General features: G+C 34.6%; 3 protein-coding genes across 3 annotated transcripts; all 3 read left to right on the top strand.

Moving 5' to 3' along the window:
• Positions 1-5,170: 5,170 nt before the first annotated feature.
• Positions 5,171-6,016, top strand: LOC116132802 (aspartyl protease UND-like). The gene has a single exon (XM_031418470.1). The coding sequence runs from the start codon at positions 5,171-5,173 to the stop codon at positions 6,014-6,016; it is 846 nt and encodes a 281-aa protein (XP_031274330.1).
• A 2,343-nt stretch (positions 6,017-8,359) lies between these two features.
• LOC116132861 (stellacyanin-like) lies at positions 8,360-9,667 on the top strand. Its single transcript, XM_031418537.1, has 2 exons — positions 8,360-8,624; positions 8,741-9,667. The coding sequence occupies exons 1-2, from the start codon at positions 8,435-8,437 to the stop codon at positions 9,034-9,036; spliced, it is 486 nt and encodes a 161-aa protein (XP_031274397.1). The 5' UTR covers positions 8,360-8,434; the 3' UTR covers positions 9,037-9,667.
• On the top strand, positions 9,291-12,412 carry LOC116132801 (aspartyl protease AED1-like). The gene is made up of 3 exons (XM_031418468.1): positions 9,291-9,525; positions 11,301-11,648; positions 11,844-12,412. Exons 1-3 carry the CDS (start codon positions 9,291-9,293, stop codon positions 12,410-12,412), a joined length of 1,152 nt encoding a protein of 383 aa, XP_031274328.1.
• The last annotated feature ends 7,247 nt before the right edge of the window (positions 12,413-19,659 follow it).

The raw sequence follows: 19,659 nt of genomic DNA, 5'->3' as shown, positions 1-19,659 counted from the left end.
AAGTAATGTTATGCTTACAACCGAGTCATACAACCAAATAAAAAACAAATGATAAAATAGTCATTTTATATTAATTTTGTGTAATTTTTGCCTGATCGTATGATTCAATTGTAAACACAACATTATTGATAACAATTTCAAATGGAAAATATAATATATTCACCATTCTGTTGCCATAAATACCGTGCAAAAATTAAACGTTACTGGTATCCCAGTAATATTACTGTGTTACTAAAAATTTCTCCAATGAACAATCAATAATCACAGCTCATCATCATCACCACCATAGTGCCAGCGTTCATATAAATACTCATTCATTTTTTCTCTCGCCCTCCAATAACAAATAGTATCCCCTTGGACATTTAAGTTTACTTTCTCTCCTTTGTCACAGTGCCCTTCAGCTCCACTAATGAAGTAGAAATTCCCTCAACGGTCTAATTCAACAGTGGGGTTACCATCTCTGTATTGTTTAATGGCAGGCTTCATAGTCCTCCCTGCTCACTTCCAATACTGAATCAGTTTTGTTATCGTATTTGAACGCTGCAAACATCAGTAGTATAGTTAATTTTTATATCAGTAGGATAAGGCTTTAATTAAAACTAAAGAATTAGTAAAGAGAAATTACTAAGAGTATCGCCTACTATGAACTCATCAATTTTCTTTGCCCATTCTTTGAAAGTATTATTGGATGGTGGTATGGTCCATGAAGTTTCATTGCCTCCAACCAGAAGCTCTTTCTTGTCACAAAAGGATGTGGCTTCAGGCAAGATAAGCAATAAGGAAGTGAGAGCTAAGATTGCAAACCGGATTTGAGAACTTCCATCTTTTGTTATCACAATGTTTTCTCTGTTCTTTGCATAAACCGACTCAGCGAAGTTGATAATGACAACGGGGGAAGAGGATGAGAGAAGCTAGGGTTTTGCCTATATTTATACTGGGTTAAGTACCTTTTGCTCCCTAGGGTTTTTTTTAGGTCCAGTAATATCCTACAGTTACACTTTTGTCCTCTATAGATCAAATTAAGCATGTATATAAGCATATATCTGTTACCTTCGTTTGTGCATAATCATATTACTGTTACGATTTTATAATAATGAATGGATAAAAACTTTTTTTTTTTTCTTAATGGTCGAGGATGTTCGGGCCAGTTTTACGCGTACCTCAACTAATCTCTTGAGACCCTGAAACTACCGATCTAGTGAGAGCTCTACTAGCCATCACTATTAATAATCAAGAAGTGACTTGAACTAAGAACCTTTTGAGTAATACACCTAAAAATCCATATCGAATCACTCGGCTATCAAAGGGTTGGTTAATGGATAAAAACTTGCGTGTAGTTTTACTTTTTTGTTATTTTTATAATCAGTTATAAATTCAAGAAACTATGCATAGTATTTTTGGTGTCTCAAATTTTGATTTTTTCTTCTATTCTTAATATTGGGTTGCTAAAAAAAATCATGATATGAAATGATAAACATCGATTTAATTAAGTTTTAAGGCTGATTAAGATAAGTAAATAGAAGTTTATGAGTAAAGAAAATTAGAGAACGATGTTCTCCTTTTAGTATTATCTCTTTATTCTTATTTATTATGAGAATTTCTAGTTTGGGGGTTGCTTTTTGTATCTTTACCCTAAGAATGATTCACATGGATAGGAAATGCCGAAATGTTCCTTTAAAATACTGTGGGAGTAAAGCACTGATTTGAGCAAACCATATATTTGACCATTTGCTAACCCTTAATATTGATTCACATGTGTGGTATGTGGTATTTAAAATTTGATTTCTCTTTTTCTATTTTTAATATTGGGTTGCTAAAAATATTGACCTAATGAAATAAGAGTTGGAAGTTTATTCCTATTTATTTTAAGAATTTCTGGTTTGATTCACATGGGTTGAAAATGTTAATTTTATTTCAGTTTTAAATTCAAGAAAATATGTGTTGTTTTTGGTGTTTGAAATTTTTTTTTTTTTTTTTTTTTTTTTTTTTTTTTTTTTATAATCGGCCCTCTCAAAAAATGTTTCAAAAATGAAGTTTTAGGCTGATTAAAATAAGAGTTGTATAAGCTAGTCCGAACTCTCGGTCGAAAATAAAAAAGATGGAAGTTAATGAAACCTTGAAGCAAAGATACTAGAGAATGATGTTCTCTGTTGACAATTTTGTTTGTTCTCATGTATTTATTTGGTTACTACTGTTTTTAATACTATTCTTTATTCTTATTACTTTAAGAATTTCGGTTTGGGGGTTGCTTTTCGTATCTTTATTCTAAGAGGAAATGTTATACCTAAAATATCCATTAACTTGACCATTGCTAATCTTTATATGGTTTCACATGGTGTATTTTTGGTGTTAGACTTTGAAAATTTGACTTTTTTTTCTATTTTTATTATTTCGTGTCTCAAAAAAATTTCAACCTGAAATGGTAAAATATTGATTTGATGAAGTTTTAGGCTTATTAAGATAGGAATTGGAAGTTTATTTTTTTATTTATTTTAAGAATTTGGTTTGATTCACATGTAGAAAATGTTACTTTAAAATACATAACAAACCATTATATATTTTTTTTTTTGGTAAGTATGCAGTATCGTTAAAAGAGAGAAGAAGTATAAAGATACCATAAAAAAACCAGTCATCCTATCTCAGACAGCGACAGACCTAAGATAGAAACAAAAATATAAGTTTAATTGACTGAAAATCTATCTCATCTTGTTTGTTTATCTAAGCACACGAAGATAGGAGACAAAAGAAGAGGAGCAAGCAAAGGAACACAAAGACAATACAATCTACAGAGGACATACCTTGGGATAGGATCCCAAAAAACTTAAACAAAACAAAAACAACTATACACAACTACCGATTTGACCGTTTGCTAATGGATAATACCTTAATACTGATTAAGTTTTACTAAGAGTTGACGATATTGTGACATAGGCCAGCTCAAGTGGGTAAGCTTTTGCTTTTTCCTTAAAACATTTATTTAATAAAATTAAAATTTCCTTGTAATAGCTTTGTTTGATATTCATTCGTTATATAGTTAGACTAATAGCTATTCTGAACGATTATATTTATAAATAAATATCAAAATATTAGTTTGGTCCTATTATTGAACAATGACTTGGATTGGGGACCATTTTTATATGTGTATATGATTTTATATTTATATTTTATTTATTTTTAAATTTTTTTATATAGTATTTAGCATATTTGATACAAAATTATATGTTTATAAACAATATATATGATCAAGGAATTTGACACAATCTACCTATTAAAAGAATTTTAACTAATGAGGACGGGACTTTGAATGGTTTGAAGATTTGATTTTGATTTGAATCATTAATATCAAAAGAAACTTTTTATAATAAGATTTTTCTTTTGGGTAATTAAGCTTTAAATAGAAAAAGGAAAAGAATGTGCAAAGAGGTTTATAAAGGCGACCGACCTACCACAGGACAAACCTCTGGGAGGATAAAAAACAAAAGTCTAACCAAGACAAAAGAGTTGTATAAGACTTTAAATGGTTTGAAGATTTGATTCTGATTTGAAAGTTATTTTGAAAGTTTGATGAGGATGAACTTAAAAGTTATGCTAAATTAACTTACGGATATATATGACATGTTTTTAAAAAAAAAAAAAAATTCCGGAAATTATTAATATGAGCTAATCACATTTGGATTTATAGTATAGAAAGTTGAAGAAAAGAGTAAAGAAATTATTCTAATTGCATATGTTGGAGTCCCACACTGACTTGGCATGCTCAAGTCTATTGATTTATAAGAATGGGTAATCATCTCATTTAATAAGGTCTTATTGGATGAGGAGTCAAACCCACCTTAAATTTTATCATGGTATTAGAGTCCAGGTTCAGTTCAGTTGAGCTAACTGGTTGACCATCGAGTGAGGAGTTAGAGTCGACAATTACCTCCAATAACAGGCATGACCCAATATATGGGCTTGACCATGAGGGGGAGTGTTGGAGTCTCACACCGACTAGGTACGTTCAAGCCCATTGGTTTATAAGAGGAGGTAATCCTCACATTCAACAAAACCTTATTGGGTGAGAAGTTAAACCCATCTCAAATTCTATCAGTATGCTTTAAAATTATAATTTTTTCCTTCCATATTTGTTAAATTGACATCATTTTATTTTTTGTTATAAAATTTATATAAATATGTATGTGGGATTCGATCACGTTGTATCTCTATATATTTTCTGCTTCTAAGTTTCTATTTAATCATATTTCAACTGAGACTAAGATTTCAAATTTTCAAAACTAATTTATTATTAATGGATTGGCATCCTAGTTTCTTGAAAAAATCTAGAATATCATATAGGTATTACCATCCTCTAGTAAAATTATAACACTACGATATGTTGCGGCATGAACACGTCATTTTTCTCCTCGTACAAATTATATAACTTCTTCTCAATACCATATCTATATTAATGCTAACCAAAACTTTATTATTTCATCTTAAAATCTTCATCTTAACCAATACTTTACCTTCCCCCTTCCCCTTCACTTTCTTTCACTTCACAATACATATTTTCTATAAATTCTTGCATTGTCTGCCTTCATATCTTCATTATCATTGATAATTAACTTTTCCTCTTCTCCTTCTAAGCAATATCTACCAAGAATTCGTATACTCTTTCTTCTTTGTTGTTATGGAAACTTTACGTTCTATTACAAATATTTATTTACTCTTTTCTTTAACCTTCTTGAGCATCCGTTTTACTTTAGCCGCCAATGCCACTCTTATCAAACCCAAACCACTAAAGTTCAAACTACACCACCCTGACACTGTATTTTACAAACCTGATGACACATTGAAGACCGTGCTAATCGCTTTCTAAATGCTTCAATTGATCGTTTATCCTATTTGTTCGAAAAAGCAGGAGGAGGTGATCCTGAATATGATGCTCGTGGTGATTTTGTAACCGATAGAGCTTACAATTATGCTTCTTTTTTCGTAAATTTCTCTATTGGCGACCCATCCTTTTCTCAGCTTGCTCTCATGGACACCGCCAGTGACCTTATATGGGTCGATTGCAAAAGCTTAACTGCTTTTGATCCCTCTGACTCATCACTCACGCACCTTCGCTAAATACACATGTTTAGATCATGTTAATGTTCCTTGCGATACTTGCTCCTCGGCCAATGAGTGCATGTTCACGATCTTATACGCCACTGGAAGTTCATCTGAAGGTGTCCTTGCAACAGAGCGGTTCACTTTTGAATCATCAGATGAAGGTATTACAATTGTAAATGATGTGGTGTTTGGGTGCAGTAGGAAAATTTCTAATACTAGAAACTTAATGGGAGTTTTTGGACTTGCCACTCACAGACCTGGATACTTTATTGTCAAGAAAATGGGCAACAAATTTTCCTATTGTATTGGCAACGTTTATGATAAAGACTATAAATATAACCAAATAAGTTTAGGTGAGGGAACATTTCTTGACGGTGCGGCAACTCCTCTTACTAACTACCGTGGCCTTTACTATGTTGATCTTGAAGGCATTAGTTTAGGAGACAAAAGGCTTGATATTGATCCGAATCTGTTCAAGAGATCTACTTCTTATGGCAAAGATGGAGTAGCTATTGACACTGGGGCTCCATACACTTGGTTAGTCTCAGAGGCATTTTATGTTCTTCGTGCTGAAATTGCGAAAGTCACTGATGGGTTGGGGTTGACGAGGCAATATGATCCACACGTTTGGGGGTTGTGCTACTCCGGGACTGGGAACATAGCTAGGGATCTTCCAGATTTTCCACTTATGACATTTCATTTGGGTAATGGCGCTGATTTGGTTTTAGATACTACGAGTATGTTTTATCAATTTAGCGCTAGAGTGTTTTGCTTGGCATTTGGTCCAAGTGGCCAGAAGGGTTATGACTATTTCTCGGTTATAGGAGTACTGGCTCAGCAGAATCATAATATTGCTTATGATCTTATTGGAAAGAAATTATATATCCAGAAGATCGAATGTAGTCTTCTTGATGAAGATTAACTGATAGGAGATTAAATTAGCTTTTTGAGGAGGGGAGCTTTAACTAATAACAATGACCTTTCTTCATAATTTTCTTTTTAGTTATAATTTTATCCTCGATTAGAATTGCATCGAAAGACATGAATTGAACCATTATCTCTTCATCTTTTGCCAGTATGATCATTGCAGCAATAGTGATATTTTGTCTTAAAGATCCAAAAATTTAATTACATCAAATTTGCTCATTATGGAAGAGCAAAAGAGTGCAAGAATAGAAATAAATATCATATTAAATATTCATTATTGGAAAATAAATATCATATAATTTAATTACTGGCAAGCATAGCTAAAGATATTCTTATTGTTTGTTAATTGTTTACAATATTGGAGGATTACTATAAGCAGTATGATTTTATATGAGGCACTATATTATTGACTTACATATTATTACGAAGAATCTCTTCTTAATTGGACAATTTATAATTAATCAATGTTGAGAAGATTTCACGAATCAATTTGATGGTGTAGGGCCAGAATTTGATGCTGTGTTTTCACTAACCTCCAAAATTGATTCAATTTCTGTTGCAGAAATATGATCAACAGCTTAGTAATTCTTACTGAGGACTGTTAGTACTTTGCTTGTGAGAAGAAATGAAGAAGGTTAAAGTTTTATTTGAGAGGATCAATTGAAACTAAAATAATGTGAACCAAAGGCCAACAATGCAAACAAGACGTTACTTAACGGCTGCTACATTGAAACAGTAACATAAGTTGCCGCAGTTTCACCATTCTGTTGCCATAAATATCGTGCTCCGGCAGCCCAACAGTAAGATCTCAATGTTAACGACCTAAGTTAATGGTAATTCCAGTAGAATTACCTTGTTACTAAAATCAGGCTTAATTTTATTGCGCGGTGTATTGAAGAACAATAAGGAAGTGAGAACTAAGATTGCAAACGATATCTTCAGAACTGCCATGATTTGTTGTCCAGTAGAAGCATCGAAATTGATAATGATCATAAGGGTTTTGCATATACGGTGTGTATACATATGGAGTTAAATATGTTTTGGTCCCTAAGGTTTGATAATTTTAGGTCCATTAAAATCCTAAAATACACTGAGATCCTTATGAATTAAAAACTTATTGAATAATTTTATAAAAGTTCAAAATACCCCTAATTTTATAACTTGAATATATTAATTAATTGGTCCTATACGTGTATGAGTTTTATGATTTTTTTTTTTTTAAAACAATTCAGATTTCTAATATCATATTTAGATGTTTAATTATGGCTAAGATTTTATTTCCCCATTTCATGACCTTTTTTCTCTTCTGTGGCTCAGTCTTTTCTTATATTCTTATTTGAATTAGCAAAACAAAAATTAGAGAAAGGATTCATGAAAGAGTAGAAGTTGATTTTCTCATTCCTTCATTTACAAATCAATGACAGAGAAGGTGGACATCGATAATTCAATTTTACCGATATCAATCAAACATAAATCTCATTCTTGATTGAGTTAAATTCCGCTTTGAAAATTGTAGCGGAGCCAAATGCATGCCTTGGGCAGCCATGGCTACCTAGACCTCACAAAATTTCTTAAACTGTATAGATAAATTTATTTAGTCCCTATAAATTCAGTTTTCACTTTGCCACCCCAAATTTTGAATGTAACACTTTGGACCCTATAAATGTAGTTCCTTATGTAGTCTCTTTATTCATTAAAGATTACATTTTGGTCCCCCAAAATCAATTTTGTGGCTCAACCCTCGATTGGAAGAATCCTTTAAAGAAGTAGAACAGGATTTTCTTTTCTTCCCGAAGGAAGGAGTCAAAGAGTCCAAAAGAAAGATTTTGATTCCTTCCATGAAGAAAGTCCAAAAAGCTAAGTTTCACGTTAATAAATTTCTTAATCTTTAGATACAGAGGATCTTGATAATAAAAAGAGATACATATCATTAAGGAAATAAAAATTAAGGATATAAAAATTATTAATTACACATATTAAAACCATCTCTAACGGTATTATTTATTTTAAAAAATATTTTTTTATATAAATAAAGAATATTTTTATTAATTTCTAAATATAAAGAATAAATTTTTTATTTAAATCTAATAGATTTTGTAAATTTAATGAATATATTTTTTATTTAAAAAAGACTTAATAAAAATAAGAATTAATGAGTAAAATATATAAATAAATTTATAATTTATTAATTAAAATTAAGGTGAAAAGTAAAATTTAAAAAATTAAGTTTATTTTTTAATTAATATTTAAATAATAAAAAAATCTATTAAACTTTTATTTGTATAAATAAACTATCTGCAAGGAAGAGGTTGGTCCTACAAAGAGTTTGGTCAGAGTCAGATAACATCACATTAACTCTATATAACTGTTACAATATGGCAGATTTTCAGAGTCTGCTTCCAATTGAGCAATCATGGCTTCTTTGAAAATATTACTTCTTCCCATCTTGCTTTTATCCTTCTTCTCCTTCTCGGAATCCGGAGAAATCAAAGAACTTCTGGTGGGAGGCACTGAAAATTCATGGAAAATTCCTCCGTCCTTTGATTCTCTCCAGAAATGGGCTATAAAAAACACCTTCCACTTCGTGTACTTCGATTCCCTTGGTAATTTTTCTTCTCAAACTCTTATTTCAATCAATACATTTGTTTGAATATCAATTTTTCTTCAGTCTATTGAATTTTTTTTTTTTTTTTCATTATTTGAGTGTATATTGTTGCAGTCTTTAAATACGATGGCAAAACCGACTCGGTTCTTGAAGTGACAGAAGAAGACTACGAGGCCTGTGAAACATCGAAACCAATCAAAGAATACAGAGATGGTAACACTAAGATTTCACTCAGCACTGGGACAAAGTTCTTTATCAGTGGGGCTGAGGGCCATTGTGAGAAAGGGCAGAAAGTGGAGATAAACGTAGGACCCGATGTGTTGGTTTTAGGATTTGAGGATTTTGGTGACTCAGAAAAAATAATTAAAGAGATCAATTCTTCAGAGAATTCAGATCAGTCATCCTTTTAGTTTTATGATTGTTATATTAATGGATTGATAAAATACTTTGTGCGCAATTTAACTTTAATTGTTGTTTTTTATTTTCAGTTTTTAGTTGAATTTGGTGTGCCATGTTGGTTGCTTGTATGTGTTATCCGGAATTGAGTTGGTGTAATTCCAATAAATCGGTTGTATGTGTTATCCGGAGTTGAATTTTCAGTTTCAGAAACAGCGGTTTTATCTTGGGGGATAGCTAGATTCTGGCGTCTTCAGGCGCTCAGATTATGAAACCAAAAAAAGGGGATAATGGTAAAACGGGGTTGAAGAACCAAATCTCACGGCGGAATCTGAAATTAGGGATTATCTCGAGCAACAAAAAACTCTTGGTGGATGGCGGTGTTGCGTCTGATAATGAGGAAATTGGGTCACTTGGCTTGATGAACTCAAATGACGGTGGTAGAATCGAAATCAATCTGTCTAAGGCAGGGCTGGAACCTGAGCATAATGGCCATGAAATAGGTGAACACACTTGGCTGAATCTCACCCTAATGAGAATTGCAGAGATAGGTCCTGTAGCCCACCTTTGAGGCCTCTTGTTCTGCTGATATGAATTCATCCCAATAGCTGCAATTTTCTTCATAGCATGTTCGAAATTTCTGCTTGATTAGTTTTAACTGATGCAGGTTGATTTGAGGAATTGATTGTGCAGAGCTGTAGATTTGCTGCAAGTATTAGTGTAGAACTGCAGGTTTAATGGCTGAGTTGCAGTTAATTTGCACTGCAGATTAATGCAGCTTGGTTTGAGGAGTTGATTGTTGCAGAACTGCAGATTTGCTGCAAGTATTAGTGTAGAACTGCAGGTTTAATGGTTGAATTGCAGTTGATTTGCACTGCAGATTAATGCAGGTTGGTTTAAGGAGTTGATTGTAGGTTGGTTTGATGAGTTGATTGTTGCAGAGCTGCAAATTTGTTGGAGCTGATATTGTTGCAATTTTAAATGTGAAATTTTGAAGTTTAATGAGTTGACTTAAGAAGATGGTTTAAGCTGCAAGATTAATGCAGGTTTGAGAAGTTGATTTGAGGAGGAATATTGAGATAGTTGAAAAGTAAACCAGTTTTTTGCTTAAGGGGTAGTATTAGCAAAAGATTATAATGCCTGATTTAAGAAGTTGTTTTGAGCTGATTTGAGAAGAAGTTTTGAGTGGAATATTGAGGTAGCTGAAAAGTGAACCAGTTTTGCTTAAGGGGAAGTATTAGCAAAAGGATAAAACGGCGCTGTTTCTGGTTGGCCCTTTCCTAAGTGCAAAGTGATTCAATTTATCTTTCTCAAGCTAACAATATCTACCCTTTCTTCTTCACTGTTATGGAAACTTTACGTGTAGGCATCGCAATGTTCCCCGGGATTTCGGGGACCCGTCCCGCCCCGCCCCATATAATATCTACCCTTTCTTCTTCGCTGTTATGGAAACTTTACGTGTAAGCATGGCAATGTTCCCCGGGATTTCGGGGACCCGTCCCGCCCCGCCCCATATGGGGCGGGGAAGCCCCGGTTTTTTTGGGGATAGGGGCAGGGGTGGGGGTTGTTTTAATCCCCGTCCTCGGGGATGGGGCGGGGGTGGGTGATGCCTTTCCCTTGGCCCGCCCCATATATAATATATAAAATTAAAAAAATGTAAATATATATTTACTTTTCACTAATACCCCTATATTTCACCTAATTACACAATTATCCTACCTATGTAAAGCCATATTTTCCTAATTTCCTTCACCCTAAACAATTGAACAAGAACAAATCCTGACCCATATTTATGTATAATTAATTATGTTTAAACGATTAATTTAAGTGTTTGTCATGTGGACGAGAATTAACTATTGTGTTTGGTAATACTCAAATTAATTTATGTTTATATAAAATTAACGGGGCGGGGACGGGCCTCCAACATCCTTTTGGGGCAGGGAAGGGGAATTCTTGTCATCCCTGTAACAGGGATGGGGCGAGGGTGGAGAATGATTTTAAGGATAGGGATGGGTACGGTGAATGAGATCCCCGCCCCGCCCCATTGCCATGCCTATTTACGTGCTATTACAAATATTTATTTACTCTTTTCTTTAACCCTCTTGAGCATCGTTTTACTTTAGCTGCCAATGCCACTCTTATCAAACCCAAACCACTAAAGCTCAAACTACACCACCGTGACACTGTATTTACAAACCTGATGACACCATTGAAGACCATGCTAATCGCTTTCTAAATGCTTCAATTGATCGTTTATCCTATTTGTTCGAAAAAGCAGGAGGAGGTGATCCTGCATATAATGCTCATGGTGATCTTGTAACCGATAAAGCTTACAAACGTGCTGCCTTCTTTGTAAATTTCTCTATCGGCGACCCACCTTTTTCTCAGCTCGCTCTCATGGACATTGGCAATGACCTTGTATGGGTCGACTGCGAAAGCTCAACTGCTTTTTACCCCCCTGACTCACACACCTTTTCTGGATACACATGTTTTGATCATGATAATGTTCATTGCGATACCTGCTCCTCGGCCAATCAGTGCATGTTCATGATCCGATACGTCAGTGGAGATCCAACTTATGGTGTCCTTGCAATAGAGAAATTCACGTTTGAAACATCAGATGAAGGTATTACAATTGTAAATGATGTGGTGTTCGGGTGCAGTACGAAAATTTCTAATATTACTAGAAAGTTAGTGGGAGTTTTTGGACTTGCCAGTGGAAGACCTGGATAATCTATTGTCAAGAATATGGGCAACAAATTTTCCTATTGTATTGGCAACGTTTATGATAAAAACTACGAATATAACCAAATAAATTTAGGTGACAGAACATTGCTTGAAGGTGCAGCAACTCCTCTTACTAACTACAATGGCATTTACTATGTTGATCTTGTAGGCATTAGTTTAGGAGACAAAAGGCTTGATATTGATCCAAATCTGTTCAAGAGATCAACTTCTTATCGCAAAGATGAAGTAGCCATTGACACTGGGTCTCCATACACTTGGTTAGTCTCAGAGGCATTTTATGTTCTTCGTGCTGAAATCGTGGAAGTAACTGATGGATTGAGGATGAGGAGGCACTATGATACAGACGATTGGGGGTTGTGCTACTACGGGACTGGGAACATAGCTAGAGATCTTCAAGGTTATCCACTTATGACCCTTCATTTGGGTAATGGTGCTGATTTGATTTTAGACACTACGAGTATGTTTTCTCAATTAACCGCTAGAGCGTTTTGCTTGGCATTTGGTCCAAGTAGCCATTATGGTTATAACTATTTCTCGCTTATAGGATTGATGGCTCAGCAGAATCATAATATTGCTTATGATCTTATTGGAAAGCAATTATATATCCAGAAGATCGAATGTAGTCTTCTTGACGAAGATTAACTGATCTGTATGATTGCTACTGGCTCTTCGCTCTATCTGTCATGATTAGGAGCAGCGCAATTTACTCTGTGATTAGGAACAGCCATACTCTATCCCTCTCACGTGGCATTAGCTCCTCTTCCACTTGGCTCTTCCTCTCCCTCTAGGACCATCATCCTCTGCTCCCAACTCAATCCTTTTTACTCTGCTTTCGCTTCATTGTTTTTGTATTTCTAAAAGCGAAATATTATCCTAAATTTTGCAGAATTTTTATATCTCTAATATTTAACAAAAAAATAAATTAGTCTCTAAATAACTGACTGATAATATTGTATGAATTGTCCACTCTGGTATCCGCACAGATGTCGTACCTTGTCGTCATCTGGTTCCAAAAGTACTGCACCCCAATGAGTGTCACTAGCATCCGTCTGAAGAATGCGTTTCCCCGAAGAAGGAATCTTCAATGGCTGTGTATGGAAGGATGAGCGCTTGAGACTCTTGACTGNATCTCGAGCAACAAAAAACTCTTGGTGGATGGCGGTGTTGCGTCTGATAATGAGGAAATTGGGTCACTTGGCTTGATGAACTCAAATGACGGTGGTAGAATCGAAATCAATCTGTCTAAGGCGGTGCTGGAACCGGAGCATAATGGCCATGAAATAGGTGATTGGTGAACACACTTGGCTGAATCTCACCCTAATGAGAATTGCAGAGATAGGTCCAGTAGCCCACCTTTGCGAACGGAAGGTTCTATGAATGAGATGGTCCACTCTATTGTGGCTGGATTTGAGAATGGTGAACCAGGATTGGTCGTCGATGGAGGGTCAACGGCGGTCAAAATAGGAGGAAAGGAGGTGGCTTCGATGAGACTCTGAACTCTGAAGTCTGAACCAGGGTGTGGGGGACGGGTCACTCCATAACCGGGTCCAATCTTCTTTATCTGGACTGGATCGAATTAATGATCTAGGAGGTAAAGCTTATGATCTGCTTCCTCCTAAACAAGATGGCCTTATTACCTCTCTTAAGTCTCTAAGTGGACAAATCTTTATTTGAACCCAATGAACACTTCGGTAAGCAGTTGAAAAATAATCCAAGTGGACAGATTACTTTGCTAGATCCAAAATTTGGGCTCTTCGTCTATTTACAAAGAGGAGACTAGTCTTAACCATCAATCTCCCAAAAATTAACATAGCTTAATAGTAAAAGAGTAAAGAGATTCAATAAGTGTTCTTGAGTTTGAGTCTTCGTAGACACAAATAAGGGTGATAAATATGAGAATTTACTCGGTCGTTTACTTTAAGGTTTCGAGAAATTAGTTGAAGTGCGTACAAACTAACTTGGACGTCACTTATCACAAAAAAAAATATTCATCCAAGGTTCTGTATGAAGTTTAGATAGTGGGAGAAGTGGACTATCGGGTCCTATTGAGAGTATAGGACAGAAACAAAGTTGGGCTCATGTGGACGCTGATAAGGAGACCCCGGAAAATGACCCTTTGCAGTACCATCAACAAAGCTTGTTTAATGTCTTTTATCTTCAGAACCTCTAGACCTCAAAGTGTCCTCGGAAAAGTGTTGTGCTGGCTATCGGCTTTTATGATATGCAGTTAGAAAGTTAAAAGGATACTCTTTCAATAGGCCCCTTCCGGGTATACCAATGGTAGCCGAAATTCAATCATTTTAATTCATGATACAATGGTGCAGTTAGAAGTTCTTTGGATGTAACATATGCAAAAGATTTGGTTGAAATAGATGTACTAAGTTCACTCCCATCCTCTTTAATGGTCGACATGCCAAATGATGGAATTTATATTGATATTGTTTATGAAAAACTCCACACCTAAATGCTCTCTCTGTGGCACGATTGGCCATGAACAAGAACCTCATGATACAATAGTGCAGTTAGAAGCAAGACGTATTAATTATAAGGTTGAAACCATAATTCGTCAGGATAATTTACCACCTTGTCGAATTGATCAAAAGTAAACTTCTTTTAGCAAGAGCCATAATGATTCCCACAACATTGACAACGAAGGTTTCGATTTGTTTCGATTGAGAACACTATTGATTTTGCTTATTACTTTGACTTGGATCAACAGCCAAGCAAAATGCATAAGCATTTATTTGCTCAAACATACTCCAAATATCCAAAACCAACATCACCGGAAAACCCAAAAGATTTTTGCTTATTCTCCCATATAGTAACACAATTGCCATGCCTGCTTCTCTAAAACAAACCCTGTCAACATCCCTTGAGAGAGATGCTCGATTTCTTCACAAAGCAGACGATATGCGCTTGTGGGTAGCCAAGTGTACAACGAACCAGAATTGATGATTACTCCATTATCGACTCGAGCTCGGTGGAATATATTTTCATCAATATCAAGCATTTTGTCCCCTACACTAATACCATCAAGAGGAATGTAATATCTACCGTCAATGAAATATAAAGAGATTGCACCCAAAAGGCAATAACTACACCGTCAATAGAAAAACCTTTATCTTCATTTGGTGAGCCGAAGATGAATAGCTCTTTGGCTTATATTCCTTCTACTTTTTCACCAGATTGGTATATAGCCTGGAAAATGCATTGCTTGGCCTCACAGTCAGAGCAAAAAACCTTGTCATTGCATGAAACAGTAGCAAATTGACGATGCATTTTGTTATAACAGTTCTTATTATTTTGTTCATGATGATGATGAACAAAATAATAAAATTAGAAAGTTCTTTCTTTTCTTATCCATTAAATTGAGGAAGTATTATTATATATAATAATAAAGGCTAGCTAGTGACTAGTGTCATTTTTTAAGCCACAACAAGAAACATATATGACTATTTTTATTAATCTGAAATTGAAGTTTTTGATGATAATGTTAGATACGAAAGCCTTGGTCCAAGTAGTTTGCCTATTTAAATTCTCCCACTATATAGGACAGAAATTAGGAAGTAAATAAATTTTGCAAGTCTTATAATTTAAATGCAATTGGGTTTTCTTATTTATCTTTTTAATTTAAATAGAATTTTTATATTTATTTGTTAACTATATATAATATTCAAAACCCTAACCTCTCTCATTCTTTTTCTTCCTCCTCATCATTATTTTGCTGCTTCTACTATGGCAGTTCTGAACATTTCATTCACAATATTAGCTCTCGCTTTCTTATTATCTGTCTTCTCTGAAGCCTATCCCTTTTGTGACAATAAAGAACTTGTGGTTTGAGGCAATGAAACTTCGTGGAGAATTCCTCCATCCAATAATTCTTTCAATGAATGGAGAAAGAAAATAGATGAGTTTATAGTGGGCGATACTCTTAGTAATTTCCCATCTCTAATTTCCCATATATCATTAACATCCTTGTTTTAAAATGTTATGTTTTATCATTCTCAAACAAAAACTCTTATTTTTTGCAGCTTTCAAATACGATAACAAGATGGATTCAGTGTTTGAAGTGAGCAGGAGCGATTATCTAGTTTGCGAAACATCGAAACCGATCAAAGAATACAGAGATGGTAACACCACCGTTGAACTAGATCGTTGGGGAAATTACTACTTCATCAGTGGAGCTGAAGGTCACTGCGAGAAAGGACAGAAATTAGAGATATACGCAGAAGTTGATGGTGTTTGTTATTGGAGGACAAGAGAATTTCCCACACCTCCTGAAGCAATTGCTGATGAAGAAGACGAAGATCATGATGGTGATAAGAAGGATTATTATATTTATGATCATTCTGACTATGATTATCAAGATTATGATTATTATTTGGACGAAAATCATGCTGTTCAGATAGAAATAATGAAAAGCAGGTTATTTGGTCGTAAAGTTTGAGGTGGAATGTTGAGCAGACTTTAAATCAGTTTTTAAAGTCTGGCAAGTCAATTTAGTGGGTTAAAATCTTGTTAAATAAAGTTTAGAAAAATGTTATCCTTACAAAGACTCATACAAAGAGGGTTACAAAGTGACATTATCCAGAAGAAAAAAACAAAGAAAAAACAGAAAAAGAGAAAGAGAGAGAGAGAGAAATCATGAAAATCAAGGGTGGAGATTGTCTTTGTATGCCCTTTTTGTATGTATCTTTGTAAAACTAGCATTACTCTAAAGTTTAAGTGATGCGGTGCGTTTTCATTCTTTCAGTTACAATCAGTTAGCTATAATTATAAAAGCCAGTGTCAGTTAATGAAAGATCAGCTTTCTGTTTCTTTAATTCTTCCTCAATTTTCTTTCATTCTGGAACTTTCTTCGAAAGTCCTACAGTGACACGACATGCCCCGACCCTCATCCCATAGGTTACTCGAGTAACCGAGACATGCTATGTGGAAATTTGAAAACCTGTATTCTAAATACATTTTTCATAAAAACATTTAGAATACAAGTTTTCAGATTTCCATAAAAACATTCCCTTGAAACTAATTCGTGCTACAACAACTCGATAGGAAACTCTTTGTGCTACAGTAACTCGATATAGAAAAAAAGGATTGTCCTTGGGAATGCACTGGAGTCTGGTGCCGAAAGGCGTCCAAAATTTGAAGACGAAGAAAGGGGATAAAGGTAAGTTGGGGGTGAAGAACCAAAACTCTCGGCAGGATTTGAAGTTAGGGATTAGCTCGGGGATTAGGAAAATAATGGGGGAAGGTATAGTTATTGTAGAGTATTCATTTTTATCAAACTTATGAGTTGTGTATGTGCACAGTAGTTATGTGTGCACACTGACTGTCAATCCTTTTATTTGGCTTGTTTAATCTGTTGTGTGTGTGCATATAAGTTATTAGTGCACACTGTTTGCCAGACTTGTGTCTTGGCTTGTTTCATTTCAAGTGTGTGTGCACAACGGTTTGTGCTTACACTCTCGCTTCAAATATTTTGCAACCTAACACAAGTTGCATGTCTGATAAAGTGAAAAAGATATTGTTTATCTTTGTCTCTTGATATTTAGGACCTTTTGCATGTGTCATAATATCCTTAAGTGGTCCTAGGGAATAAAGTTATCTTTCCCGATTTGTTTTGTGGTCCAAACCAAAATAAACGAATACTTTCCTTATTTAGACAAACATTAGTCAACCCTTGTTGGCTGATGTGACATTATATTGTTGAACAAAAAATCCTTTATTATATAATACTCTTTCTTGTGTAAATGAATCTAACCTTTTGATCTTTTATTTCATTCTTACTCTGAATTTCTTAAAGTATTCTTCCTCTTAAGGTTCAAGGTTCATTTTCTCTTTTGTGCTAAAACCTCACTATATCAAACATAGACTTGATGACTTTTAGAACGTGGTTCCTTTGCTATGGTGTATTTGAAATGTCCATTTGAAATGTTAAGGCTGTGGTAGTATAGTTGAGACTTGATGGAGTATTACTGTATTAGCTTGTTGTTGAAGTGGTGTTGAGTTTTTTTAATCAATGAGTTGATCTGGAAACACGTTGAAGGATAACGTAGTATTGCGAGGTGATGTGCTGAGATTACTAAAGTAATGTGCTTTATCATAGTTCTGTGGGTAATGAAGTGGTGTGCTGTGGCTACTGAAGTTTTGTGTTGTGGTTACTAAGGTGTTTTTTTAAAGTCTTGGAAGTAATTGAGTAATGTATTGTATGATGTGGTTAATGAAGTGGTGTGGTGTGTTTAAATTGCAGATGCTATGTTTTATTATAGTCCTATGGGTAGTGAAGTGTGTTATGATAAAAATGCAGATTGAAGTACTGTNTATGGATGATATCAGCAAAGTCACGAAGAAGACGTATATGAGATTCCTCGTCTTTTGAAAAGAGAAGGATATCATCGATATAAATGAGACATATATATATATATATTAATAAAAGGCTTGAAGAGGAAAGAAAATAGAAAACATCCAAAATTAAAGTGAAATAGAATTTATCTTCTAGAATTTACTTAGTAAAATGGTTTTTGATAATCTAGGGTGCGTTTGGTTTATTATTTTGGATAGGATTTTGGAGATAGTATTGGATAATTGGATAGGGGAGTATTACGAGATAAAATTTAAAAATTTATGAAAAAACCCCCAAGGTTTGCTAATTTAATAAACACCTCAATATATTAAAATATTGTAAAATGACAAAAACACCCCTATCACCCGCAGTGCCAGATTCCGGCCACCACCGTCAGAATCTGGTCAAAAAATTATGTTACGACACAGACCAGTCAGATTTTTGTCGTAATGCGTCATTATGGCCTTTTCCGGCCAAATCCACCACGGATCTGGCTGCAAAAGGCCAGATCTAAGGTCGGATGTGGTCTTCGACGGCCGGAAAAGGCAATCTTTGGCCGTCAGCGACAACCAAAGATATGGTCGTCATTGACTGTCAACGACGACCATTTCTTTGGCCATCGCTGACGGCCAAATCTGGCCATTACCGGCCATTTCCAGTGGTTTTGTGACTATTGTGATAGATTTCGGTTACCACCGGCGGTGGTTGCCCGAATCTAGCAATTATTGGTAGGTGGGGATATTTTTGTTAGTTTTTAAACTTTTTTTTAGGGGTATTTAATGAAATTAATAAACTTATGGGGTCTAAAAGTAATTAAAAAAATAGGCTAAAATTTTGGGAATAATGTGCCAAACAACATTTGAAGAATAGGATTAGGAATATGGATAAAAACAATAAGCCAAACGCACCCCTAATTATTGTGAAGGCACATGACATTTTATCATTAGTTACCAACCTATAAACCATCGTTTAAGATTGAGATGTGACTGTAAAAAGCATGTTATTGTACCCTAAGAGGCTAAGAGGTTACATTTTATTCTCTATGAGAATTGCATCGAAATACATGAATTGAACCATTCTCTCTTCAATTGACAGTATGGTAATTGCAACAATAATAGTCATATTTTATCTTAAAGATCCAATAATTTAATTACATCAAATTTGCTCACTGTGGAAGAGCAAAAGAGTGCAAGAATAGAAATAATATCATATTAAATATTAATTATTGGCCACAGTTGAGGGGTTTTTATTGAAATAGATGGACGATGGTGATAGGATTTTTCTAGCATAGCTAAAGATATCCTTATTGTTTGTTAATCATTTAAAACATTGGTGGATTATTATAAGGGTGTGTTTGGTTTAGGAAATGTTGGATTACTGAAAATATTAGATTACTGAAGTCTTATATTACCTTCAAGATTATTGGAAATTTTTAGAAAAATCTGTTTGGTTAGTTGGAATAAATAGGTGGATATTTACCTAGTCATTCACCTCAAGGCCTCGAGAAATTAGTTGAGGTGTACACAAGCCGGCCTAGACACCACCA

The sequence above is a fragment of the Pistacia vera genome, unplaced genomic scaffold (genome assembly GCF_008641045.1).
Source record: "Pistacia vera cultivar Batoury unplaced genomic scaffold, PisVer_v2 Contig260, whole genome shotgun sequence".
Lineage (NCBI taxonomy): Eukaryota > Viridiplantae > Streptophyta > Magnoliopsida > Sapindales > Anacardiaceae > Pistacia > Pistacia vera.
The sequence above is the reverse complement of the archived record's forward strand: the minus strand, read 5'-3'. Positions and strand labels throughout refer to the sequence as shown.